The sequence below is a fragment of the Chanos chanos genome, chromosome 5 (genome assembly GCF_902362185.1).
Source record: "Chanos chanos chromosome 5, fChaCha1.1, whole genome shotgun sequence".
Taxonomy (NCBI): domain Eukaryota; kingdom Metazoa; phylum Chordata; class Actinopteri; order Gonorynchiformes; family Chanidae; genus Chanos; species Chanos chanos.
Window position 1 is genome coordinate 45,199,080 of NC_044499.1, and position 27,378 is coordinate 45,226,457.

The 27,378-nt window shown below is 41.0% G+C and overlaps 1 protein-coding gene across 1 annotated transcript in view; it reads left to right on the plus strand.

Annotated features, from left to right (window-relative positions):
- The first annotated feature begins 630 nt into the window (after positions 1-630).
- Positions 631-27,378, plus strand: part of plce1 (phospholipase C, epsilon 1) — a 42,222-nt gene continuing 15,474 nt past the window's right edge. Inside the window, exons 1-6 of the mRNA XM_030775092.1 lie at positions 631-1,716; positions 17,008-17,284; positions 23,183-23,499; positions 26,032-26,177; positions 26,423-26,681; positions 27,026-27,234. Of these exons, the coding sequence (XP_030630952.1) occupies positions 631-1,716; positions 17,008-17,284; positions 23,183-23,499; positions 26,032-26,177; positions 26,423-26,681; positions 27,026-27,234 (2,294 nt within the window). The remainder of the gene's footprint in view (positions 1,717-17,007; positions 17,285-23,182; positions 23,500-26,031; positions 26,178-26,422; positions 26,682-27,025; positions 27,235-27,378) is intronic.

The following is a 27,378-nucleotide window of genomic DNA, read 5'->3' on the forward strand; positions in this document are numbered from 1 at the left end:
TTCCTCAGCAAGAACTATTTCAACAGTACATGTGAGAATTTTCTTTGCATGCTGACAAACCTGTCTGTCTTTTAAGCCTTTAGTTTTTCAGTAATTTTCCCTTTGTGATGAGTAAATGAAAAGCAAAAACCCAAATAGGATCAGGAGAGACACAACATGACTTGACATGATAAGGACTTTCTGGTTTAACTGTATCCTTGTGTTGGCTTACTAAAAAAAAAAGAAAAATCATTATTGTCTTTCATTTTATTATAAGGACGAACTCATTTTATTTTGGATAACACAGTGGAGGATGATTTGTTTGTGACTCTGAGGGCTAATTCACTAATGTTTATTTTCCTTGTTTCTTATTCTCAGTTTGAATGATCATGATACAGGAGGTCACAGAGGGAGGAGCTGGCGTGAAGTAAACAGTGTCTTTTTCGACAGCGCTGATATGTAAGATTCGTCCGTGCACAGTCCAGTCAAGACATCTTCTCTTATTCAAGGTCAATACGTCTTGCTTTGGAATTACAGCTGGAGAAATTTAAGTGTGTTCTGGACCTCTGTGAGTAGGGCTATTACAGACTGCTGTTTGACATGAAGGTTTCCGTGGAAGGACAGAAGGACGTCAGCCTCCCAAATACCACTATGGCATCTGAGAGTCTCACTGCTCTGAATGGAACCAGGGGCCTGGGAAAAGAGATAACTAAAATCAGAAATAACCTGCACGCGTATGCGTTGTCTGAGGATGAAGGTTCATATCATCCGCCACTCGACAGCAGCCAGGACTGGCAAAATCCAGCTTCGGCTGAGATATGTAAGAACGGCAAAGCGTGGAAGTCACTGGAGGCCAGATCTAAGAGCCTGGATTCCCTTGGGCCGGAAAACAGTGACATGGTGTGCACCAGTCGAGGGGAGAGTCATTGGGCAGAGGGATTGTGTTGCAGCCAGCTGTGTAGGACCTATGATCCAGTGGAAACGTTCAGCGGCTGCCAGGGGGGTGGCTCTCGTACTGGAAGAGAGGGAACAGTGTCTCAGCAGGGCAGCATTCAGTCGGAAACAGAGGGGTTTTCTTCTGACGTGACTCGCCTCACTCAAAGGCCGCCAAATTTAAGCGGTTCGGATACTGCCCTGTGCCAGCTGGATCCTGACTCAGATAAACGAAGGGAAGAGAGAACGTGCTGTAGCCACTGCACGAGGAGAAGCAGCCTGCCCGCGCCCCCCCTAACGGGAACCCACTACGCGAGGGAAACCGCAGCGCGGGATAGGTCAGCTGTCAGATGTGGTCGCTGTTTTAAAGATATCTACTCCAGCTTGGAGAGGCTCGCAAGGATACCCAAAGCCAAGTGCTCTGTTCAAGAGTGTCTGAGGGGGCCTTTTCGTGGAACGATGGCTCTGAAATCGTCTACCGCCATCCAACAAAGTAACGCTGAGGACGTCGTGTCGGATAGCAGGTTCGCGCGGAGCAAGGAGCGCTCCACTGTCCTGGTCAGAAGATATTTGAAAAACAACCAGAAGATCAAGAAGACTGTTTGCACTGGCACCAGAGTGATTGTGAGAAAGCTACCCACCGGTCATATCTCAGAGAGGGCATGGGAGTCTGTTTGTGGAAAGACCTGTCACCCAGCTGTGAGGCACCTACAGACAGCCAGTGTACAAACCAGAGTGCCTCTGTCCCTACTGCTGCAGGTTTCCAAAGCTCTTCTCACCTACGCAGGGGTCAGGTTCACAAAGGTAAGATCATTTGCACTTCGCACAAACGCTCCAAGCGGTCGTGAAAGCTTCCTCTGTCGTCAGCCGACTTAAGCAGGGTGTTACGTTCTGGTCTGATGAGTGAGTTATGGCATCTGTTTTCGCACTTTGCTGCACAGTTTCAACAGAGACACAATCTTCAAGTATGGAAGATCCTTTTAGTTTACAATTCTGCTTTTCAGTCATGTTTCAGTCATGTGCATTTAAACAGAACTCCTTAAAAAAAAAAACACTGAGCACCACACACATTCTTTTGGTCCAACACACTTCAATAAACCAGCGAATTGTATATATTTTTGGATAAACAAAAACAACATTACCAAAAATACAGTGGGTCATTTCAAATATATCAGAAATGCTGTTCTTATATGCACAGAGGTTGTCTGCAGAGGGACTGTGCAGTGAATTTTCTTTCTGTTTTCAGCTGATTCTTTTTTGTTGTTCGAGTGACTTCCAAAATATTGTGAATCGTTTCGATTCTTTGTGTGACGTTTTTTTTGTGCGGTTGTTGCAGAAATGTGCTGAAGGGCACTGTTATGCCTCTTTTTCCCATAATGAACATTCAATAATCAATTTCACTGTGGTTTTGTAAAAGACAACAAAAAGAACTTGTCTTAAATATTCCAGCCACTAACATCTTGAAAACTAAGAAGAATAACGTACATTTCAAGTTCGATTTAGACAATAGTTAGACTCATAGATAGCTTCCCAAGGTAAGTAAATGCTAAATGAATTTTTCAGGTATACTTTCTTCTGTACTGTATCCTATAGAATATGAGTGAAGACACTGTAGTTCTGACCTTGTCAAACCACTAGTTTTTCTGTTCAGTGTTTCTCAATGTCCTGACCCAAACAGAGCAGTTCTCTGTTAGAGGGTTTGTAACATGGGCTGGTCAGAGACCTTTTATTACTCTTTTGTGGCCTGCTTTACCTCTAAGCTCATGTATCAAATCATAATGATTATTTTGATAACTCTGTCATGATCTGGCTGTGCCTTGCAGTTTTCCTACTATTTGCATTTGAGGCCAAACAGGCGGTCTTTTTTTTTTAAACGGGCTGCCAATAAAACAATAAATAATTTTTTTTTCCTTGTTTCTTTGTTTTAAGGGTGTCCAAGTTATTTAGCGTGTTATAGCGACATATGCCAGAATAGGTTTTTGAGTCTGATTTGGGAAGCAAGCAAACAACTGAAGAGCTGAGCACCGAATACTGAAAAAATAGACAAGGAGATGGAGGGAGAGAGAGAGAGGAGAGGGACAGACCGGCTCTGTATTCTCTGTCCAATATTACTCCATCAGGCCAATTTGAAACCTCTGGAGAGTTGAGGTTCAATGCTGAAGGTGCAGGGAAAGCGGCATTCTTTCCACATGAGCTTAGAGTGGTTACGTTGAGCTGGAGCCTCACTGTTTCCAGGCAGAATAATTCACATAATTTAAAGGCTGTCAAATTATATAGGCAGCCTTTTCCATAATACATCTTAATACAACACAATAGGACATCTGCGTCTCTTTAGGGCCAATTTCAGTGTGTGTGTGTGTGTGTGTGTTTAAATTTGCATTTTATTGTAACTCATTGCATAGAAGTGCCTTGTTGAATTGAGGCGTGCTTTTAATTAAAGGCTTATGTTGTTTGAATGCAATTAGCAAACAGAGTACACTCTCATGCCTGATAACCTTAAATTTATGGCAGCCTCTGGCTGTGGACTCAAACATTTACTGAATGATATAGCTGCTTTTTGTTTGAACAGGTTCTGGAATATGGAGGCATCTTTGTTTCCTTTCTCTCTGATTGTATTTGCCTCTTATGCATACCTGGCCCTTTTAAAACAAGTGCTTCTTTATTGACAGTCAGTTTTGAAACTCTAATTTTCTGAACCAGTTCCTCTAATTAAGGTGGTAGTGACTGCTCATGTTTGCACATGTTTGCTCTGAAGTTCACTCACTCAGTAATTGACTTTTTGTGGTGATAGATGTTAATAGTAAGAACAAACATCATCTTTCTTCAGACACTGTGTTTAATGGGAAACTCGCTGAAAGGCATGTCCAAAGTGCTTTTTTCCCCCCTCTAATTACTGCCAGTAACAGTGGGAAGGAAACACAGAAGAGTTCAAACTGTGACCTTGCCTGACCTTGACCCCCCCCTCTCTGTACTCCCAGTGGACAACGAGGAGTTTATGTTATAAACAGACTTTATGTGCAGTACTCATTTAATAAGCTTATATAGGAGGTGAGAGATGAAACCCACTACTAGTTTGAGGTGGAATTATGTTTTTTTTCTGGGTGCCATGATATATTATAAAAGGTCAGCTTGTCAAGGCCCAAGTTTCCAGTCCAGAGATCATACATGAAGTTTGCTTGTTGCCGTAAGGCTCACTTTTGTTTATATTGCGTCCATGTGGGAGAAACTCTTGAGCTTGGGAAAAGATGAATACAACTCTATGTTTCATTAAGGGGAAATAACTTTCATAGCTGTCGCCAGACACACCTCAGAAAGAGCAAGCTGGTATGCGATTCGGCAAGCACTGCCCGATGTGTAAGACAGCATTTGCTAAACAGGTGATGACTGATAACCATAGCAATGAGCCTTTATCAGATGCTCTTGTTGAAATAACAGCAGAATAAGACCGGGATGCGGAAGTACCAAAATTGTGACTAACACGGGAGAAAACGTACGACGTAGATACCGCAGTGCATTGCGATTAACTTAACAAAGGAAAAAAAAAAAAAAAAACAAATCCAAAAAAAAAAAAAAAAAAAAGAGAGAAGTTTGGCAAAAGCTCTCACCCGTCCTCCTCACTCAGATATGTGCTCAGGCTGTAACAACAGGCCTGGTAGAGCTAGATCACATCCTGTCTGAGACCTTTCTGTACACCACAGAGAACGGAATGACAGAAGCTGATAAGAAGCCTTGTCCACCACCACTTCTGAGTAGACTTGAAATCGTCGGGCAAAACCCAGAACACAGCACAGCAGGGGGAGGGGACACAGAGGCCATGACACAGGACACAAAGTGGTCTTTGTGCAGGCCAGACGTTGGTTTAGCGTTGCTTAAAGCCATTTAACGGACTCCCATGGCATGCTCCCCAATAAAACTTGTCAGGTCGGTGTACAAACATTGTTTAACTTTAGTTTATTACTGCTCTCCAGCCCGGTTTTTATTCTGTTTGGAGTCATGTAGAAATGTAGTCATACCCATAATCTGAATGTGATTTCTGTCAGTCGTGGCCACTGCGGCTGGCCACTCACATAGATTATGCACCTTGTTCATGTTGATGGTCAGCGAATTTATGTCCAGTTAATGAAACTGTTGCTGGTCACAGTGTCTGGTGCCACAGTTTCCTAAGGAAAATATAAAAAAATGGTATGTGGTTTCATGTTGTCATGTTTTCGCCCGCTCTGACCGGTCTTTGAATTAAACCGCACAGACAACTTTCACTTCAGCATTCAGGTCATTTTTAGAGGCGTGAATTTGTTGGCACATCCTGTTTATTGAATTTATCTTGATTTAAAAAGAAAAAAGTACAGGGTATGGATAGAAATAAACAGAGTTCCGGTGAGTTCTGCTCACATAGCCGTGTGCGGCTGGGTGAAATAAGGTAAGACTCTTTGACCGCACGTGTTTGTCAGTCTTGTGAAGATGAACATGAAATATATAGCCAATCACTGCCACTCTGGTAATAAAGTTTTTAATTTGTTGGACAAACAGTTGTAATTAATCAAACGTCTCTTTAGGAGTTTATGTGTTTGCAGAGAGACGACTCTTAGACTCTTGAGTCCCGGAAGAAGAATGGCCTTGATGAAAATTTTACAAGTCAAAGTGTTTACCTTCTAGAGGGCCCAGTGTATTAAAACAGGAAAATGCTCCTGAAAAACGTAAAACAGATGGAAGAGTCAACAGAGAAGCAGGTGGTTCTGAAATGAGTTCTTGGGAGGCTGATCTTATTCTGGACAGGTGGTGTACATAGACACAGTGTTTTTTTTTGTTTTTTTTTTCCAACTCATGGTTCAATCACCCCATAAAGTCACTGGGTCCAAAATGAAATTAAAATGGGTTTGGGGTACGCAGAAGAAAAAGCCCTGGAGATTCTGTAGCCATATGCCAAAGCATTTTGAGGTCTGACATATAATTGAACAAATAATGAAAAATGTTGCGTACGACTGTTGGACAGTGCTAGGGGTGAAGGTGAAAGAGTCTTGATGAGGATGCTTCTCATTGGCTGATAGAGATAAAGCTGTTTTGAGAAAGGGGGAAATATCTAGAGTAAAGTACAGAGAGGTCTTTGAGGAAAACCTTCTGGCTACAGTGAGAGAAAACCAAAACTAGGACAAAGATTCGCGTTTTAACAAGACGGCAACTACAGGCGTACTGCCAAACCTACATGCGCTAGATGGATTCAAAGGGCCAAGATGTAACCCATTGAAAATTCCTGGCACGCCTAAGCAGTGGTTACTAAGGCTTTATGAATGAATAACTGCCAAATAATCTTCAAACTAAAAAATACATTTGCACCTTAGTGTGATTTGACATGTCCATCGTCGTTGTCTGTGGGAAGAGATTTGCTTAATGATTTTGGTAGTGTCGCCACTCTGTCTGCATTAAGAATGTGTGCTTGCGTCCGTGCATTTGTTTGTGTGTGTATGTGTGTGGGTGTCATTAGTGTGAGGGGGGCCATGCTCTCACTGTCGACCAGGAGTGAGTGCCGTCGGAGTGGAATGTGCATAGCAGGCTCCTTTCACTCCCGACCGGGCCCTGCAGCTTAGAAAACAGGCATAGATTAGGATGCTGATACAGGCTGTTCAAGCAGATGCGCATCTCTACAAAAAGGCATCAGGGACAATAACCCAAAGACCTATTATTAACAAAGAGAGAGCTCATTTTCAATGCTGTCCTCACTCATGAGGGAATACAGTCAAGTGGGAATAGTAACTTAATGAATAGATTGCTTCTTTTTTTTTTTTTCTGTTTTTGACTGGAGCTGTGAAGGCTGGATGGATGGTGATTATAGTTACTTTTCTGACACCAGCATGAAGGGTCATCTCCATTTGACAATTAAAAAACTTATGTAGCTTTTCATAAGTTTAATCTGAAATAACTGGTTTTGTCAGTGAGGGTCATCAGTGCGTTGGGCCATCTCGTCTTTAGTTCTGGGAAAATGCTCACGTCAACATCGCCGTCTGTCGTTCCCCCCTGGAGAGTTCGGGGTCTCAGTGGTAGTCACACTGCTGTTTGTGCTTCATGGAAAACGAACACCCTTAGAGGCCACAGGCATGTTATACTGTGTACTTTTCTAAATTTTCCTCTAGATTTTGTGCAGCTGTGCATGCTTTCTTTTTATTTAAAAGTCTCAGTCTCTCTTTTCCACAAGTGTAACTTTTTTTTTTTTTTTAATTTTGCACGCACATATTTTATGTCCTCAGCCTACCCAAATGCGGTCGTGGACAGACTTCTGTGCTAGTTGAAAATCATTTGTTCTTCATTGACCAAAACTGACCATGAAGTGACCTGACAAAAAAAGGGAATGCTTTCACTTACACAATAACAAACAGTGTTATTGGAAATATTTGACTAATCATGCTATTCCAGTGCAATATTACCAGTTTAATCTTAATTGTCCCAGGGAGGAAGTGTACCAGCAGTGTTGCTGAGTTTCTTGATTGCTTGACTGTGCCACCTAGTGGTCACACATGAAAATCCTAAGACTTTCACAACCTTGTAAGCATGCTTGATATTTAAAACATCCTACTTGTTGAACATAAAGACATGCCAAAGATTGTCAGTGTATTACCTGTCCGGAAGTTGTGTAGGCTGTGTCATAGTACTTTGGCCTCTACTGCAGGACATAATCTATCAAAGAAGTCTTTATTTGAACGTGGTACATTGTGTAATCAGATTACGTGATTTCTGACACCTCAGTCCTCACCAGAGCTGCTGTGTATGTTCAGTGCATTAGTCACCCTCATTGGTTTGGCACAGATATGATCAGGATTTTGGCAAATCGTATGAAAAACGATCTCGAGCGCACAAAGGCATCACATTGCTGTCCTCAGGTGTATTTACGTAGGTCATACAGGGTTGTATTCTGCATGTGTCGCCAACTTTCACAGATCTGTCTGATGATAATGAAAGTCAGTGTGGAAAGTAAACTGTATTTGTCTCAACATTTTTAGTTTTGCCTTCTGTAGTATAGTGTCTTACCACTAGGAGGCAGTGGTGACTGCATGAAAGCCACTGCTGTGCCACTTTAGCATCTTGCTGTATACACTGAATAGCCTTCTGCATAGGGAAAAAGATGACATAGTGACTTTCAAAATATAATTGAGATTATGATGCACTTATGGACCTTGTTTCATTGATTCATTCATGGATTTTGTTCCTGTGGATATATCTTCTTATACTTTTAAGTAGATCAAATGGAATTTATGTTAGCAAATTTGATTTCTCTGTTGTGAAAGTTACTTTGATGTGTTTTTTTTTTTCCTACTTGAGTGGCTGACTTCAATTAGTCTCTCTTTGAAGAATCGATATCTTTCTTCATCACAATTAGAACTGCAGTCAAAACCCCCCCCAAAAAAACAGCTGTGTTTACCTTCAGTGGATGCTTATCAAGATCAGACAAATGCATGTCTATTGTAAGATGCAAGACGTTTATTGTGATTTTAATTTTTCATCACCTGCTCAGAAATGGAAAGTAGAGCCAGGTCAATGCCTGCTGTCTTCTTTATCACTCTTACACACAGTATAATAGCATATGCCTTGGCCTCAGCGGAAAGTCTGAAAACCTCTTCTTAAGCTGTTCTCATGGTAACAGCAGAGCAGGCTGACTGATGACAGGAATCAAATATTCTAGCATTCTCCTGATAAAATATGACCTGTTTCCCCTGTCACAATGGATCACTGGGTTGTTAAAGGACAGCTGTATGAATTTTTCATGTGTTTATCATTGTGCTCCTAACTTAAAACAGCTCGATTGAACAGGGTTTAATATATGCCGTCTAATGGGATTGCTTAGTTTCAAGATCCAAACCGTTAGCGTCCTTAATTGACCCTGTGTAAGGCGGTATCTTTCTCTTTGCCTTCCTTCAATAATGGACTAATTGCTTGGTAGTCAAGTGAGTCAGACCTGCCCAAACAGACGATAAATGTTCTCTCCCTTAACTCTATTCTAGGCTTGTTTTATTCCCCATACCAGGGAAAAAAAACCCCACACCATCCACCTCCATTTCCCAACTGGCTGTTTATTTACTTTTCAGTGGCTGAGTAGAGTTTGTTTTCTTTTTCTTCTTTTGCTTTCTTTCTTTTCTTTTTCTTCTTCTTCAGCTTCTTCTTCTTCTTTTTGTTTTGTTGCAACATTGTGCGTACTGTTTTAAACATTAAGTCGTCATTTCTTCTTTCTATGTAGATTCTACATGTTTTTCTATATATTCCTCTATATATTCTTTTAGTGGTTGTTCTAAACTGTGTGCCTTTGATGCCTTTGTAGATTTGTAAGTTCTCAACTATTCTGTATTAGAATTCTGCTCTTGTACTCCTGCAGACTTTATTTCACTGAAGTGGCACTGTTTTTTTGTATCTTGCAAAATGGCCATTAAGCCAATACTCACATCAAGCTTACCAAATGCTATCTTGGACTAGCAAAGCTGGAATTTATTTATTTTTTAACAGCAGCAGAAAGAGTGCTACAGTGTGACATCATGAGAAAGTTGATGTGATAACAGGATCCTTCAGGGAGCCATTATATTTCTCTCTCGTTGGTAATAGGTTCCAGGTTCAGTCTGTCACTTTGAGCTGTATGCCCAGGGAGCAGCCACCCCTACGTGGGCCAGTCAAACAGTTTTCTCATTAAGTGTTTGTCTTTTCTCTTCCCTTCTTCAGCGCTCTCTGCCCTCTTCCATTTGTTTTGTTTTCCCATGCCCGTTTTCCCATTTTTGGCTTTTGTGGGTGGTAACATAAAAGCAAAAGAGTAAATTAAACAAACAACCTACGCGCGTTCGTGGCATCTCTTGGTTGTTTCACACAAACGTTGGTCCGGAGTCCCCGTACAAATTGGCATGTAAGCCGAGAGTTGTGAAAGGCAACCGCTCGAGAGTGTGTGCTGGGAGGTATTAGCTGTTACATTGCTGAGACGGTCCCATGTGAAATTCAGCAGGAGATCATGAACTGGCGTTGGGCCCCACCTTCTCTTTGCTGTGTGCCAAACTGTCTCTGAGCAATCTGAGAGCATCACATCCACACAGCTCTCACTACAGCCTCAGACAGCCAACTTCTGGACCTGCTCTGAGACACACACACACAGGATCTCTGTAACGTAGGCCTGCCTAAATCCTGCATGTGACTCTTTCGTAATAAAAGCTATCGGGATCTCGTTTTCGACGGGGTAAGGGTCTGCTCGTTAGTCTTCATTTGGATTTTCTCGGCGTGTTGTTTTTAAAGATGAATGACTGCCTGGTGTTGCATTCTGTACTTGTTGGAGATTGGTTTTGTTTTGTGTGTTTTGAATACTGGGAACATGGTACAGTGTCCTCTATGTAACCTGCTCTCTGGAGACTTTATACTTTGATTAGTGAATCAGTGTTGGCTAGTCAGGGTGTTGCTGATAACATAGGATGTAAACATTACAACGTGAAAAGATGTCATTTTATTTGAAAGTGTCCACTCTTCATGGAGCATGGAGAATGAACAAAGTGTATCATTTGTGTTTGCAGCAAAAGTAAATCTCAATGCGCTAAAACGTCACAATTTTGCCCTTTTGATTTATTTTGGGCTTTTTTTTTTTTTTTTTTTTTGACGATAACTCTTGTTAACATCATTATTGCCAAACTATGGCACGAAACAGAACCAATTCCAGGCACATATTTTCAATTCTTATTTGTGTGTTTTACACACTGAGTCAAGTTCTCAATTCAGAAGGAGACTGTAATAGGTTCCTGTTGAACTTTGAGGAAGAAAAGAAGTCGGTCAGCAATCATTGTACATTCTGAGAATGCAGAACAGTTTTAAGGTTCCCTTGTGGCTCAGATGAATTGTGGGAATGAGCCCCCGTATTCTCACACATAGTAACATATCAGTCCTGTTTGCGGTCACTCTCTGGTCTCTATGACAATGGGAAAGCGTTATTCAAGCTTAAAGACATGGGGGCCCCAGTCATATGCAGAATTTGTGCATTGTTGTTTTATATGTCAGTGCTGAGCATGAAGTTTATTGTGATGTATGGTTAAATGGATTTCATTCCAAGCATTCCACCTCAGAGGTTAAGAAGTAGACTTTCGTGGAGGGTTCATGGGAGCTCCCATGGGAGTCAGTATAATGGATCTGCAATTGACAATAGACAGTGCTGGACAATTGAGAAAATTCTCTGGGGATGCACTACCTCCTGTGAGAATGTGTTCTCTCAGTTTTTTTATGCTGTGTTGCCAATTACACTGCATCCGTAGATCAATTGATTGACATTTCAGTTGCCTCAATGTGCAGGTGTGGCCAATGTATTGCAAATCGAGAATGAAACTTGTTTGTTGTTTTTTTTCTTAGCGCTTGTGCAAGAGAGATTTGAAATGTACTTACAGCAGCTCTCAAAGATCAGGTATAGCATGGATGAATTTGGATTCATTCATAAAGGAAAAAAAAGAGTGTGTGAAGAGTATGTATTTTCAAATACAAAAATATAAAAGAGTAAATCTGCTAACAGCTCAGTCATGTTAGAATGCATATGTATCTCCTTACAATAGTTCATGCAGTAGTTTAAAAATTATGATGTACACACAAGACACAAGATGTTACAAGGGTTATCATCCGTTTCCTGTGTGAAATGGCCCCTGTGTCATTTATGTCAGGTAATGGACTGTGACAATTTCAAGGACAGGTACATTTTATTTTTACAACTTTGATGCATAACAGTCCACCCATATTACTGTATGTCTGTATTTACATCCCCCCCCCCCCCCCCCCAAAGTTCACAGCTCATTATGTACGGGGTGTTTCACTCCATTTGGAAGAGGCTGTCTGAGTTTGGTATTAACAGAGAAATGCTGAATCTTTTTTTCCACTTCAGAACAGTTGATGCATACCTTACTTTTACATAACCCAAGCTCTCTCCTGATAAGAACATCTTTATCAAGGAAGGTATTCAAGTATCTGTTCTTCCAAACAGAATTAATTGATGTTTGATAGGTTGAGGCCAGCATTGTCTGGATAAGAAGACAGCATTGGCATGGACACAAAATATTTAGTCAGCTTTGAAAAAATCCAGACATCCAGCAACTGAGGGGAAGAAACAGCTCGCAAAGACACAGGGTCCGGATTTCTGCCTGGACAAAAGGTTTCTCTTGCCAAAAGGAGTGCAAGGGTGGTAATGTTTAGCGTTCCCCGCCAAGTCTTTACAGACACGCCAGACATAAACAGCTGTACGTGGAGAGAAATGATTTTAAATGAAATTTGTCCCCATTATAATATTATAATAGTTCCATTTATGAAAATGTCTTTTTTAGCGTGCCAGTGAATACTCATGCCCCCTCAAATGTCAGTATATCCCTATTCAGATGTTTAGATTTTGAAAGGAGTGCAGATTTATAGCACACATTCAAGGACACATCCAAGATGTAGAGAGAGCTATGTCTTTAGAATTCATTTAGTGAGGACTTGACCGACATATTGAGGGAAAAGTTGTGTTTGTACAGTCTGTGGGCTGATGTCTTTTAGAGCCTATATCTTTGCTCCAGCTTGACACTGTACAATCAATGGAGGAGTAATATAAAATTGAGACAGTAAACTACTATCTGACAGCATGTTGTAAATCAGCATTTTTTATACTCGTGTATTACTCATCTTTTTACCGTATCATAGGATTACAAGAGCACGCAATCAGATTTTATTTCGTTTATGTGATATTCATCGTGATTTCTACTGCAGCTTCATAACCAGGAAAAAAAAAAATCTGAAAACATTTTTAAGCTCGTCTTATCTTAATTTAATTTGTGGTAGAAAGTAAATAGTGGTTTTGGAAGCATCAATTGATGAACTGAACTTTGGTCCAGATTTGGTTCGTCTTGTGGTAATACTAGACCACCATGTGTTTGACACTTCTCCACAAAAACCATCCCACCCTGTGTCTTCACTCTGCATGTTTGTGACAGCTGCATACTGTTTAGGTCACATGACCCAAAGGGTTTGAATGCTAGAAGGATCTGTAGGTCACTCCTGTAATGGCATGTTAAGGCCATGCTGAGTCAGTGTGCTAAAGGCTTCACATTTTACTTAATGCTGAGAAGAGGATTATTTAAGTCTGATTTCCAGTCAGTAATATCAATGCCAGGCAAGAGATCTTGCCCACTAAAGACACAGCTTAGTAAGAAAGGTGTCTGTTCAGCTGTTAATTACATCAGCAGATTAAATAAAAATTGAATACACAGTGTCACCAGTCCAATTTTGGATGTATATAATAACTTTCCTGCGAGTCACCGTGAGAAGTAAAGGAACCCTTAAAAGCAGCTGTTCAGTCGTTTGTTTGCGCCGCTTGATCATCGTTCAGAGATGTTGTTTTTCGCATCAGCGTGTAAGACCAATGTCTTTTTGTGTTGTGTTGTGTTGGTTAGGACTGTGTGTGCTCGTCACTGCACTCTGCTCCTGTGCTCCTAACAGAGGCTTGGCATTCCGGCCGTCTTTGTGTGTCTTCAGGCTTTTAGTCTGACTTAGTCTCCAGTGCAGCCAGCTAGAATTTCAACCTCACAATAGGAACTCTGCCCAGAGACTGTCTTCACATCCCAGCGCACCTGCTGACTTTGTGGTCAACTTGAACTCACAATGTTGAACCTGGCTTGTTTGCTGATATCTTAGCTGAGTAAAATACTCGTAATCGTTGTATTAGAAAATAAGAAACCAAAAAGTGTGTGCGTGTGTGTCAGAAAAGTAAGTCGTTGACATGTTGATTAGATAACAGATAGACGTCTGGTTAGATAATATCTAGATGTATAGTTAGTTTGATGTCTATTTATTTAAAGACCCTGTGCTATGTCACAGAAAAAAATTGTGATTAAAATGAATAATCTTGATGAGAACCAGACTGGTGAGATTTAGGGACAAGACTAGAAATTTATAACTTTAAACAACATTTGCACCGGTAGCAACAGTCAGTTTATGCAGCTGTGTATTCAGTGGTTGCCAGGGGACTTCGCTGAAGAAGAAGTCTTACTATATAGTCCAGTGTTCTATATCAGATTGGATGAAGGTTTTTATGCCTGTTTTTGCTTCCCCTTAATCCTGATTGGAAGGGTCCTTCCTGTAATCAGTGCAGGCCCCTGCTGATAAAATGTCACTGGTAACTAAAACGCGTTTGTCCTCTGTTTCGACCAGTGGAATCCTCTCATGTCTGTGGTCATGTTTAAATATCACGTTTAGTGAGGTTGGTATCTGTTTATTGGCTTGGCTTGGATTTTTCCTCTTCTGACTTAGCTAAGGTTGTCTGGCAACAATGCAGATTAACAATAAAAGGAGGACGCTTTTAGCCACCTGCCTGTGGGGTTGATTTGTCCTTTCGGGGCTGCTTGTGTAATGCCACTTCAGCGCGGGCTCTGTAACACCACAGCTGGTGAGGTCAGGCAAAAAAAAAAAAAAAAAGTGGCCACAGAACGTGCGGGCAGGATGATTTTAGTCTCCGGGGTCTGGTTTAAGATCTGACAACGGCAAAGTAACATTTTATCATCTTTAGAACAGGAAACCCATCCCTTAAAAGAGTCATTTGGAAGGAGCCACTCTGCAGCATGGAGAGGGATTTTGTAACTTGCACATACTGCAGGTCGGCATTTCTGATTGCTGACAGGAACACTGTTGTACTCTATGAAACATAACGAACATCAAGGGGGTGAATGGTAAAACCTTTTTTTTTTTTTTTTTTTTTTTTAATAGCTGTTGATAAATTAAGGTTTCAAAAAAGGTTTGCATGCTGACATTAAAAAAACCCGTCAATTTCATTGCGTGTTCCTTAGAAACTGAATCTTTTTTTTTTTTTCTCCAAAGTCATGATAACTGCCTGCTTGTGTTCGTTGGTTCTCTTTGTGTTGAACATTGTGCAATTTGCTACTAGGTACCTTTTTAATTTAAAATACTTGACATCATTCAGTTGAAATTGACAGCACGGTTTCTCGCTAGAGCTGATGTTGAAAATGGTTTCAACATTGTTTAGTTACATAAGCTGCCATCTCAAAGCAATTTTTTCTGGTAGCACCTCCATGAAATGAGAAAAATGAGGACCTGGGCTATTGACTTGTTAAGCCCTTTTGAGAATCTTTTATCCTGGTTGCTGTGGCAATAAGCTACTTAATTCCAGTCCAAAGACAATTCTCAGATGCTGAGCACAGTGCGTTGCCTGTCTAATTGGAGACATGACCTGCATTTCACCCAAGAAACATTACCATTGTGCTTATGTTTTTTTTATCTGTTCTCATTAGATACTTGGCATCGTCCAGCTAATGATCTGAGGAGCTCAAGAACAGAAATGTTCCATTAATGCTCATTTATTGAAAGGATATTTTAACAAATATGAAGCTGTAAATGATTTTTTTTTTACTCAACAGTGTGTCTGCTGAAACCGGTTTTTAACAGTAATTGACAAGGGACTACAAGTAAATCATTTGTTCATTAAATGTCTGCTGTAAAGCTGTACAGTTCATCTGGAGAGAAGAAAAAGTTCCAGCCTTAAATGCACAGATGCCAAAAATGTTTTTGTTTTTTTTTACTTGCTGACACAACAGAGAGTTAAAAAAATGACTTCAGCATCTTTTTTTTTGGTGTAGTATCACTTTGATATACTGTACCAAGAGCTTTATTTTTTAATTGAAGGACCAGCTTTGATGGATTATACTTCCCTGAGCAAACTGTTTTCCAATATAGTGCTGAAGATGGGTTGATGTCAGAGACATGGACCTTTAGATAAAATTGCCCTAAAATCTTGCGTCTCCACTTCACCCTCTTACTTTCAGTGACAGCCTCCAAGGGAGTCGCTGGGGGGCCCACGAGCCAGTCGTTGTCACACAGCACCGGTGCCGAATTGATTTATCCAATGAAAATGCTTTAATGTTTGGCACAAGGCACCTGTATGCAGCGGAGAGCTGGGATGAGGAAGCTGGGTCAATAGCTTCTGAAGAAGGGTACAGAGAACAGCAGTAATGGTTTTCTCAGAAACACGTGGCAGAATTGCCGTCTGGGGTCAGTAATGGTGAAATAATCACCATTCCCTGCAGTGTGAGCGGAGCTGAGCTGTGCCAGGAGAAGAGGGAGATGATGGTGTTGGTGCTTCATCAGTCAGGATAGGTTTGTTTTGAAGACCCGACAATATCGTCCGTGAATACAGCCTTTAAAATTGCTTTCAGATGCTGTTTCAGACTTTTGTCAGTGGTTTGAAGATGCAAGTTCGCTGAGTTGCTCTGAATCTGCAATGTAAGGTTTCCTGTATGCCCCGTACTGTACAGCTCTTTATTGGACAGCTCTGTTGGCTATTTTTATTGGACAGCAAAGATGTGAGATTTTTGAACACATAGCCCTTGCATCAGTGACCTCAAAGAAAGTAAACAACGTGTATTATAGTCTAAGGCTTCGCAAAACTAGATGCAGTTGGAATGTTGTTTGTCAAAATTTTATGCCAAGTCTAAATGGGAAACACTGTTTCTTAAAGCCTGTGAGTGGATACTTCCCTACAGCTGATGTAGATGTTAAATTTTAAGGTTTTTGAAACAGTTTGCTCCCTTTCAGCCAATTTTTGTGAAACCAGAGCTATTCAACCAAAATTGTCATGGATATTTGAATGCTCCAAATAAACTCATAATCTACTGAAATGAACTACAGTCAGGCCATCTTAGGAGAGGTTTGAGTTAAGTTTCTTGTAAGCTTGTGGTGCAGTTCTCTTAATATGCACATTAAGAACACAAAGTTCTCTCTCTTCTCTTGCTTTTGACATAACTGAAACCTTAAGTAAATTGGCAGTAGATCTGAGTCCTCCTTCAAATGGAGGGACAGTATAATTACGAAGCAAACCTCTAGTTCAGTTTATGTTTTTCATCTAGGTGTTCATTTAAAATGTGTGCGCTTCCTTTGAAAATGACCACACATGAAAACACATTTCGTGAAGCGTCAAAGGAACTGCATACCAGAATGGAAAACAAAGGGGAAAAGCTGAAATATCTTCCTCAAGTATTCCTCAGAAACGTCACAAATACTAGGCGTCAGCCGTATCTTTATTTGATAAAATATATATGTATTTTTTCTTTTATGTTGTTTGTGTGTTCGCAGGTTGGTCAAGCTGATCCTATCCTGACTCCAGAGGTCCACTTCCTACACCCCTCCTGGAAACTTCTGGCCTGTGTGCAGCCCTCTTACCCAGGGTACTGCTCTGTAGGGACATGGCCCTTGTCGTCCCCAGTGTTGATTAACTACCGGGCCTGCTTTCTGAGGACCAGCATTGCTACTCAGCTCACTGGAGCCTTGCTGGAGGCTACTGCAGGCCTCGCAGCCCGGACTTCGTTACCCAGTGTCGCTGTTGGCTCCACCAGCAAAGCCACCCCAAAAGGTAAGTGGGCAGAGGTACAAAATGAGACAGTATACAAGATTTGTAAGAGTTGCTATATGGTTAAAGATTAATTAGTTTGCTTTGTTTTCATAATCATCCCAAGGGTGGGATCAGAGTGTTTTTTATTTACTCCTTTTGAATCGTTTTAGTGTTGAACTTGTGGTCGGTGTAAGCGGGGAAGCTGTTTGGAGCTGTTGCGCATCCTGGCCGTAAAGACGAAAAGCTTAGCCATAACTATTGCGCAAGCCGCAGACATGATTCCTGTTCCCATGAGAGCAGTAATTTCAGTGAACATTTTAAAGGTACATGTCATCTGATAAGGATAAACAATTTATTCATTTGTGGGTGTTGTAGACCGTTGCTTTCATTATTTCCAAGGATGGTTCAGTTTCGATTTGAGTAGAGTAGCGATCTCTAGTCCACAGAGACTTTTTGTTTTGTAATTTTCCCACATGTCTGGTGTTATTTGCTGTGGGACATTTGTGAGGGGATGAACGCAGAGGTTATTTCTGTAGTAGCTTATACATCTTACTCACACATATGGAACTTCAGCTCATCTTTCCACCAGACTTTTTTTCATATTTCCCTTCGACTTTTCTCCTTAGGGGACTATAAAACGTTCCCCAGAAGAATTTCAGTAAATGATTTTTTGGAGTGTGTGTGTGTGTGTGTGTGTGTGTTCTTTGCCAAGGGGAAAGATGTACAAGGAGGTTTTTTGACAGATGAGGGAAAAACGGATTGCGGACTAATGAAAATCATCTCCACTATGCAGCTAAGTGCTGTGTTATATGATTGCTGTAGAGGAGTGAGTCTTGTGCTCTTCCATCTCTCTGCGGTGATGCTGCCAACAGACTTTAATGCAGCGTGCACTTCAAACATCCTTGAGCCCCCCTTTGATGTGTAATAGTGTTCTTCCCTTGATTGTCTTTGGCTGATTTGATTCTGGCTGCAGTCAGTGGCAGTCACTCTCTTTCTCTGTGGTATAACCTGTGAGGCAAGCCGCCTGCCGCCCCTGTACACTTTTGCAAGATGATCCTCTCAAGGCTCGACAGAGTTATCTGGACCGGGTCCAGGTGACACGGTGGCTATGATCAAAGTTGACTTGGTGAGTCAGTCACCCTGGTATCTGTGGCCTCCAAATACTGGCCTAATTGCTGGAGCATTCTTTCATTCATTTACGACCTGCGGGAGGAAACTTCCTTTTAGACAAGATACAGTCTGATATAGGTCGTTATGTACATTAGTTGCATTTTACTGATGTAAAATCAAGGGCACTTGTGTTAATGGCCATAAAACTTAATGTAATTCAGATTGTCACATTTTTGTTCAATGTTTTAGTCGCCAGTTGTTCAGGAAAAGGTAGATGAATAGTTGAAGTCTTTTGTATATATGTGTGTGTGTGTGTGTGTGTATGTATACATACATACAGACACACACACACACACATATATATATAGTATTGTATTATGTTATATTATATTTTATTGTATTATATATGTATTTGTAAGTGGTCTGAATTTCAGAACTTTATTCCCTCTTTTAATGCTATGCTTAAATTTCACTTCAAACAGTTTGTAACCTTCTGAAAGGTATTCAAATCCTGCTTAGCTTAAACCATGTAAGAATTTGGTATTTAGCTTTAAGCCAAGAACTGACCAACCAGTGTTTTACTGGCTCCATTGGGCTATTGCTTTAGCCCAGGATTTCTGTTTTCTCTTGTTGGTATTATTTTTTTTCTGGCGGTATACATTGAGCTGTACATTGTCCACTCAAGCCAAGCATGTCCTTCATTTGCAGTATCCGTTAGTTATTTCAGAATGTGATGCATTTTAGTTTGCTGCATCTTTATTAACCCTCTTATTAGATCTCCCATCTCTCCCTTTTGCTCTCTAATCAGTTTATAAAACAACATTTCTCACAGTGTGGGACATCTGAAGTTTGCATCGTGTTTTTTTGTTGTTGTTGTTGTTGTTGTTGTTGTTGTTGTTGTTGTTGTTGTTGTTGATGTTGTTGTTGTTTTGGACACAGCGCTCTCTGTCTACGCAATAGAACATGTCTGAAAAAGAAGTCAGCATCTCTGAAGTGGAACAGTTTCGATACCAAAACACACATATACATGGTCAAGGAGATAGATAATTGGAATAAGAAGAGTTTTGGAAAGGTCTGGGCAGGAGAAAAGAAGCATTGATCAACGCGCTGTCAATGAAGAACAATTCAACCCTTTTTTTTCCATGGAAAATTTCAAACCTTCGAACTCCTTGTGAGTGGTAGAAAGACTGTGTGTTGCCCAGGTTGTGTCATGTGGCCATGTTTATGTTGTTTATACTGGGTTCGGGAACACTGTGCTCTGAAGCGCTGGCAGATCACTCGCTCTCACGTATGCTCCGCTTGAAGAATTGGCAGGTGTGGGAAAGCAGTGGAGGTTCTCCTGCATTTCAGTGTTGTGACATGAATGTCCACTGTGCATAATTTCTCAAAGTTTGTATGTACATTTTTCAGCTCACCTTACTCAGTGGTTGACTCTATTCCATGTTATCCATAGGAGCAGTGTGTGAAACTTTGTTGGTGGGAATGCTGGTTTTGGTACTTTATATTTTTGGTGTGTCCTGACGGTTTTGTCTAAAATTTGGTTTTATGGAAAAAAGTTGGAGAAACTGCTAACCTCAAGCAAATGTTTTAGGAAGACAAGATAAAAAAAAAAAAAAAACAAGGTTAAAGGTAAGGAACAGTTCCCGGGGGATCATACTTAATAACAAATGTTCTTACCAAGTCGTTGGAACAAATTAAACAATCATCTCTGTAGCTGTTTTCCTTCATACAGACCTGAACATGAGGTTTTGAATTGCTCCTGAATGGCTCAGAGTACATGTTTAGATGCTTGACTTCCTCTTTCTGGAGTAACACTATGTGTTCCTTTCATCTGTGAGTAACCTGACCTCCCAGATTGGAGTAGCTAAAGGAGGGTATGAGGGCTTGTGTGTTTGTGTATGTGTGTCTGAGAGAGGGAGAGAGAGAACGAGGGAGAGGGAGAGAGAGAGAGAGAGAGAGAGAGAGAGAGAGAGAGGGAGGGAGGGGTGGAGGGGTGGAGGGGTGGAGTGGACTAGCTGCCGGTCGTGAGATATGCAGAACGTCTGCTCAGAAGACTGAGGAGTTGGACAGCTGCTGCTGGCTGCTTAAATGTGGATAAGTGTCTCTCGCCGGTGCTGCGTGAAGCAGAGAACCTGTGAGCCGCCGGCCGGTACCACCATGAAGCACTCTCACAGGGTGGATTTTAAACTAATAAGTAAGTGTCTGCTCCAGCCATCTGTGTTAGAGTAAGAAGGGTGGCAGGTTGGCTTTATGTGAATTTGAATCAATCATTTTCATCTCTTCTTGTGAGTGTTCCAACGCTGCTGTTCTTGTACGGTGTGCTCGGTGTCAAGGATTTATGTTTCGCAGTTCTTTTTTGGTACGCAGGAAGACAACAGTATGGTTGAAGAGCCCGGATGTAGTGTTGCAGTTCATTAGGTCGAATTATTCATATTTCATTGGAGAAGTGTTTTTCTATTTATGGAAATGATGTGACATGGTTGGTTGTTGTGCTGTCCTATCAAACATTCATTGTGTTTTGTGTTTTACACTGAAATTGCAAAACACTTCTGTGTAGTCACTTGGAGTTCAGTGCGAATCATAGGACAATTGTTGTGTAAAGACTAAATGCTGTTGGTTGGTTAATAACACGTTGGACTAATACCCTCTTGTACAACACATGTGTTGTATGTTGTAAAACAGGTTTACAAGTCATTCATTTGGTTTAGTTGACACTGCTCTAGGCGTATCAATATATCAATTACCTTAAATGTAAGAGCCGAAAGCTCTCCTGCAATCTTTATCATCATGCAAATCATCCACTGACAGTATCATCAAGGGTTGCAAACCAACTTTCACAGATATGGATTCAGTCTGAAGCCTGAATTGCTTCTTGTGCAGCATGTAAGTTGGCCTTTCATCAAGCTCTTAGCCTGCTAATTTTTTTTTTTTTTTTTTTGAAATTCTGGCATTTTCATTTATCTTTTTGTCACATGCTGTACTGCTTACCACAGGCTTGCAAGTCATAGCTGTTTCTGATTTGTAGAAAGTTGATGACTGTTCTTTGGACTTTTCCTCCTAGAATACTATCATTGTAGTTTTCTCTGACATGAACCACTCTACTGTACATATGTGATCATTGGGCATTAGACAATATTGGATGTACTGCATCACAATAATGATATGTTTGTGTTTTCATGGTTTCATTCATCTTCTTTATGTTTTTCATGTGCCTAATGTCCTTATGGATTAATAAGTCTCTGTATGGCATGATGTGAATGATCATTAAGAGACATTTATTGCGTGCTTTATTCATAACCATGAATCAAAGTCAAACCTGCCCATCCATTTCAAGCTACTGATATTTAAAGATTTAATTTAAGAAAAAAGAAAAAAAACCTCCTATTTCTTTGTTATTTGAGAAGACAAAGAGAGACAGGACTGTGAATGAATGCAGAGGATGAGTAAGGCTGTCAGGAAGTGCACTTAGACAGCTTTGTGTTTCTTAAAAGCAGGATCTATGCCGAAACGAACAGGGCGCGAACCCTGAAATCCGCATGCTTTTAACTCTGTATTGAATGGGCCATACATAAAGATCAGGCATACACTTATTTCAGGGCTTTTGTGGCATAATGAACTGCTTATTAATTTTCAGTCTATTTGTCTTACATCAAACGATCCCATGTGAGAATGAGGGGGTGCACAGCTGCGTGTGATGTGTTATGATAAGCGAACGCTGGAGATCGCAGCGCGATGTTGGTGAGCCTCGGTATAGAACATCTGCTTTCTAACGCCTTATTATACTTTGTCAATATGTGGGGTTTTTTTTTGTTTTTTTTTTAATCCTTAGGCTTCAGTCTTAGTAGCCACACAGGAATATTTTGGCCCTCTTCTTTCCACAGCAGTTGTCTGATGATAGCAAATGCACAAACCATTTAAATGATGGAAGCCATTATTTACACTGCTTTCAGAACATTGTCTATCAATGAGTTAAAACTACAATGTGATACAACATTGTCAATAGCTTCATTCATGTTGTCTCACCAAGAAAGGTAATAAAACCAGCAGAAAAAATCAGAAAAAAAAATAAATAAATAAAAAATCAGCAACCAAAAGAAGATTTTGTATTTGGAGCTCTACACTTAAACCTCACAAAAATATACATATTTCAAAAATACACTGTGAGGTTTAATATTTTTGCAAGTAAATTATTTGTAAACATTTACACACAAGCGATGTTTTCATGTCCACGGTAGATAATGACTTGATACACAAATTATGCAGCAGAAAGCTCCTTCCACAGCAGTTCCGGTGTTGGCTGTGGTGCCCTGAAGCATCGAATGAAACATCTAGTTTAGCCTTTGACAGCTGAAGATGTCCAGACAGGCATCTAATTTAGAGTATTTATTGTGCTTTGTCTACCCAGGCCTGCTAATCACGCCAACACGATTGGACCAAGATCCTGGTCTATCTTTATAAGCCGAGATAGGTATATAGAACATTGTGTCCTCTGTTAGAGCTGAGTTAATACGGTAATTGTAAAACATCAGATCGAACCTTAGACACATCAGTGAAGTATACTATACTTTTCCCAGTAGCTCGCCGCTCAATGTAGTTCATTTGACTGATATATCTTTTTCATTTTCAGATTATGAAAAATGTTTTAAATGAATAAAATGTTGGTTACCCCCTTGAATTTCTACCCTGGAGGTAACTTTTGAGGCGCATTTGTAGATGGTATCACTTCACTTTATTGAGCGTGTGGAATCTTCTGAGGTCTCGCTGTTCTGATGTTGCTCGTTTGTCTATTTGTGCGTGTGTGGTTTTCAGAGCGGCAGCTCTGCGGCTCCATGGCTGGCGCCAGTGCCCTGTCGCCCAACGTGACGGGCATCAGCAAGGAGCTGGCGGACCTGCGTCACCTCATTCAGTTCCCCGAAGAGATCGCCTACGTCCTAACGGAACAGGAGCAGCAGCTGTATCGCCGCGTTTTCCCTTTGGACTACCTCTGTTTCCTCACCCGTGATCTGGGTAGCCCAGAGTGCCAGAAGCGTCATCCGCACCTCAAAGCGTCTCTGTCTGCTCCCAGTATGCCCACGCAGAACACCCACTATAACACTGTGGAGGATCTGGTGACACGCTTCAACGAGGTGAGACCTGAAGCGACATAGAGACTGAAGTGAGGTCTTGACTTTGTTTTACTTTTGCTCTTCACTTCATCTTCACCAACTGAGTGAAGTTGAGTAGATAAGAGCTCCTTCATGTCTATTCTGTTCATCAAAGTGAGATTATGTAATGGTCTGGCCGTTTTGTTAGACATTTAAAAACTCAATGTTGTCAATCATAGCCTATGTACGGTTAAAGCACCCTGACCAGAATTTTTATTCATTACCATTTGTTTGCTGTCAGGTAAAGATGAATTGAGCAGTGATTTTAGTAGAGTTCTTAGTTTTGTGTGTCAGTGATTTATGTCAATGTTTTCAGTTTTTGTAGTTCATTTATCAACACCCATCCATATAAACAGTGTTTATTGCAGTAGTTTTTAATGTTGAATCTACCAGAAAAAGCATGTTTTACTGCTTTTGAACACTTAGGGAGAATGGTGATCTCATATGGAAGTTACATGCCTCCCTTTCAGCAGGTTTTCATTAGAAGACAGTGCAGCAAGGAAGAGAAATAGAGACAGAAAGAGAGACTTTTATTTCTCAAACAGGCATCCATGCCATTTTTGGTCAAACCACTGTCAAACACACTGAGGTATGCCTGCATTGAGTTTGAAACTGTTCTATCAGTCAACCTTGGTTATGTAAGACGCGCATTTCAGGAAAGTGACCTTCACAGTTTTATACTGTAGGCCGTGTGGGGAGGGCAGGCTTAGAAGTGAGTGATGTCCACATAATACGAAAAGATTTATGATATTTCCCGGGAACATAAGGTTTTAATCTAGGTCTCCCCAATTATATCTCTCAGGGATTTCTAAAGAAATCTATATTTGTCTATATATGTCAGCGTCCTTGAGTATAGTCGACAAAATGATGTAATGAGAGTCATTGTATGATCACCAGAGATCACATAACTGATCCCCCTCCTTTTCGTTCCAGTCTCTACTGTCCAACAGGCAAATAAATTCCAGTTAGATGGAATTTCACTTGCTTTGCCAAGTATGTAAATTCAGGACTCATTCATATAAAAACTATGTGTTTATGTATTTCTATTTTTTTTCCCCCATCGTAATCCTTTTTATAGCCCTGCCAAAAATGATCATAGATGTATGTATTGGGATTTTTTGCGATCATTTGTCTGCGGTTTTGGACGATAAGCAGTCATAGTGTAAAGCGCCGATGCCTGATCGGCGCCTTTTTGATGTCCTTTGGTTGCCGCTCAGTTTGCTCTGACGTAAGTGTGTTAGGGATGTAGTCTTTGCGTGCGTGTGTGTGTCTGTGTGTGTGTGTGTGTGTGTGTGAGCGTGCGAAAGCTGCTGGTTATTCTCTGGTGTAACTCCAGAGCAGCATGTTGATGAGAGGAATGCCAGAAAGATGATATGAGCCTAAGAGTGCGTGTCCCCTTGCACTAAACGTTCTTGACCGTCAAGGCCCCGTGGCACTGTTTATGTAACCACCTTTTGTTTCTGTGAGATGTTTTTAGCTGAAACACGCCGGCACATAAATATTTGTACCCAATACTGGCTTCCTTTCAAAATGGCCCAGCACCGTGTGCAAATGATCAGATCAATTTTGTGACTTTTATGTTATGTTAAGTGGTAGCAAAATTCAAGATTCATATGGAATATACTCTTTTGTTAATATTGAAGATGTTGCTGTGTAGAAGACCTTGATACCACTTTTTATTCATTAAAAGTTAATTAAGTGGTATTTATTTGTGCAACGCGAGTGCTGAATCTGAAGTTTCTAGCAGTGAGTTAGAGTAACAGCTGTCACTATAGTGAAATGCTGTAGACTGGGATAGAGAAGGCTTTTCTTTGAACAGAGTGAGCAGAATCCATTTGATCTTAATGAAAAATCGTTAAGAAAAACTAAAACTCTCAAGCGCTGCCTGTGAAAGAACAAAGGAGCTGATCAAACCAGAGCTCATTTTAATTAAGTCTAGATAGATGTGTTTACCTTTTTCAACTCTGAAGCTAGTCCTGTCCCACAGATGGTGCTGAGTGCAACATTAGCTTCAACTATGAGACAGGCTGTTCCTTGAACTGGATTTATTTTTTACTCTGGCTTTCGGAAAACTAAATCAGGAAATTAATGGCTCTTATTTCAAAGCACGTTTCTTTGGCGTATCTAATGGTGGAGCTAATATTTCAGTTTAGGGTCAGAAAATGGATATAATATTTCCTCATAAGCTTTTGTCATTACCTGTAATGGGGTAATGCTCAGAATAGTTGATGTCATTGCTAGGAGCTCATTCTGTCTATGTTATTCTTACTGGACCTCACACCCTCTTTAATACAATCTCATCCAAAAGTCTTAAGCCAGTGAGGGGGGCCTTGAGAGGAGCTGTCTGACTTTGTATCGCTGGGGTTTAGGCTTGTATGCCATTGCCATCTCTTTTAAACATCCCTTTGATTGGTAAATGTAAATTCTAAAGTAGCACCAGGCATTGGTGTCTAGTTACGGTGTTTGTTCCAGCTCTTGTTCCTATTTCAGGATGACTGTTTGTCCTGTCTGTAGGTCAGCTCCTGGGTGACATGGCTGATCCTCACTGCGGGCACTATGGAAGAGAAGAGGGAGGTATTCTCCAACTTGGTTCATGTGGCAAAGTGCTGTTGGAACATGGGCAACTACAATGCGGTTATGGAGTTCTTGGCAGGGCTCAGGTATGTTTGAATGCTTGACGCCGCTTGGGGGGTTTTGAGATTTCTATCCATGCTGACAGCCCGTGGTTTGACACACTAAAGGTCTTTGGGGTGGGGGTGGGGAGGAAAGGTTCACTCAGTGAATTAAGTTTTTAGTCTTGGGTGTTCTTCAGAGTTTATTTAGATCTGTGTGTGGTCTTTCATTTGGCATGAATGTTAGTAACAGTGAGATGGTGCTGGAATGTTAACTAGACACTCTGGCCCAGATCTCGAAAGGTCCTTAAGATGTGGCAGTTCATGGACCAGGCTGACATTGAGACCATGCGCAGCCTGAAAGATGCTATGGCCCAGCACGAATCCTCATCAGAGTACAAGAAAGTGGTGAATCGGGCCCTTAACATTCCTGGCTGTAAGGTGGTGCCGTTCTGCGGTGTGTTCTTGAAGGAGCTCAGTGATGCTCTTGATGGTGCTGCTAGTCTGATTGGTTTACGCCCTTCTTTGGACTCTCGTGAGGACTCCATGGAGGTAAGGCTAGAATATGGTCATAGTTTGGTCATGACCTATTCTCACGGACTTATTCTCATTGTCAGATATTATAATCATATCTATAATGATAAAATCAGATATTTCTCTCAGGTTCAAATCAGTGAGATTGATGTTTTTATCCTATGGCCTGCATGTATAGTAAAAGAGTGACCTTCATAATTTTGACGAAATCGCTGCTTTGCGGTTGATCCGTGTATAATTTAGTCACACCAGTGGTATAGTAGTCTTCGTTAAATTAAGTAACTGAGCAGAATTAAGTAGTAATTTTTTTAAATCAATTGTCTCTGAGCGATCCTGAATGAGAGTGCGTCTCCTATGTCCAGTTTGTCTCGGACTACGATGGCCAGCAGCACTTTCTTCAGAGAGCAGGAAGTGATGGCCTGCACAGCTCAGAGAAAGAGGCCACAGTCAGCAACATCCTGCAGACCATCCGAAGCTGCAACCGTAGCCTAGAAGCTGAGGAGTCTGAGGAGGGCGGCCGTGAGGGTGGTACCTTCTATGCCAACTATCTCAAAGACAAGAGCAGAAACCAGTAAGTGCACCTCACATCTTCAGGGTGGAATGCTAAGATCAGTTCATTGTTGTATTGTTACAAGTATATTTGCTTCTGTTCAACTTATGCACTCTTGCCATGTGGTTATTTGTTTTCTCTGAGAGTTTGAATTGGTCTACTTTC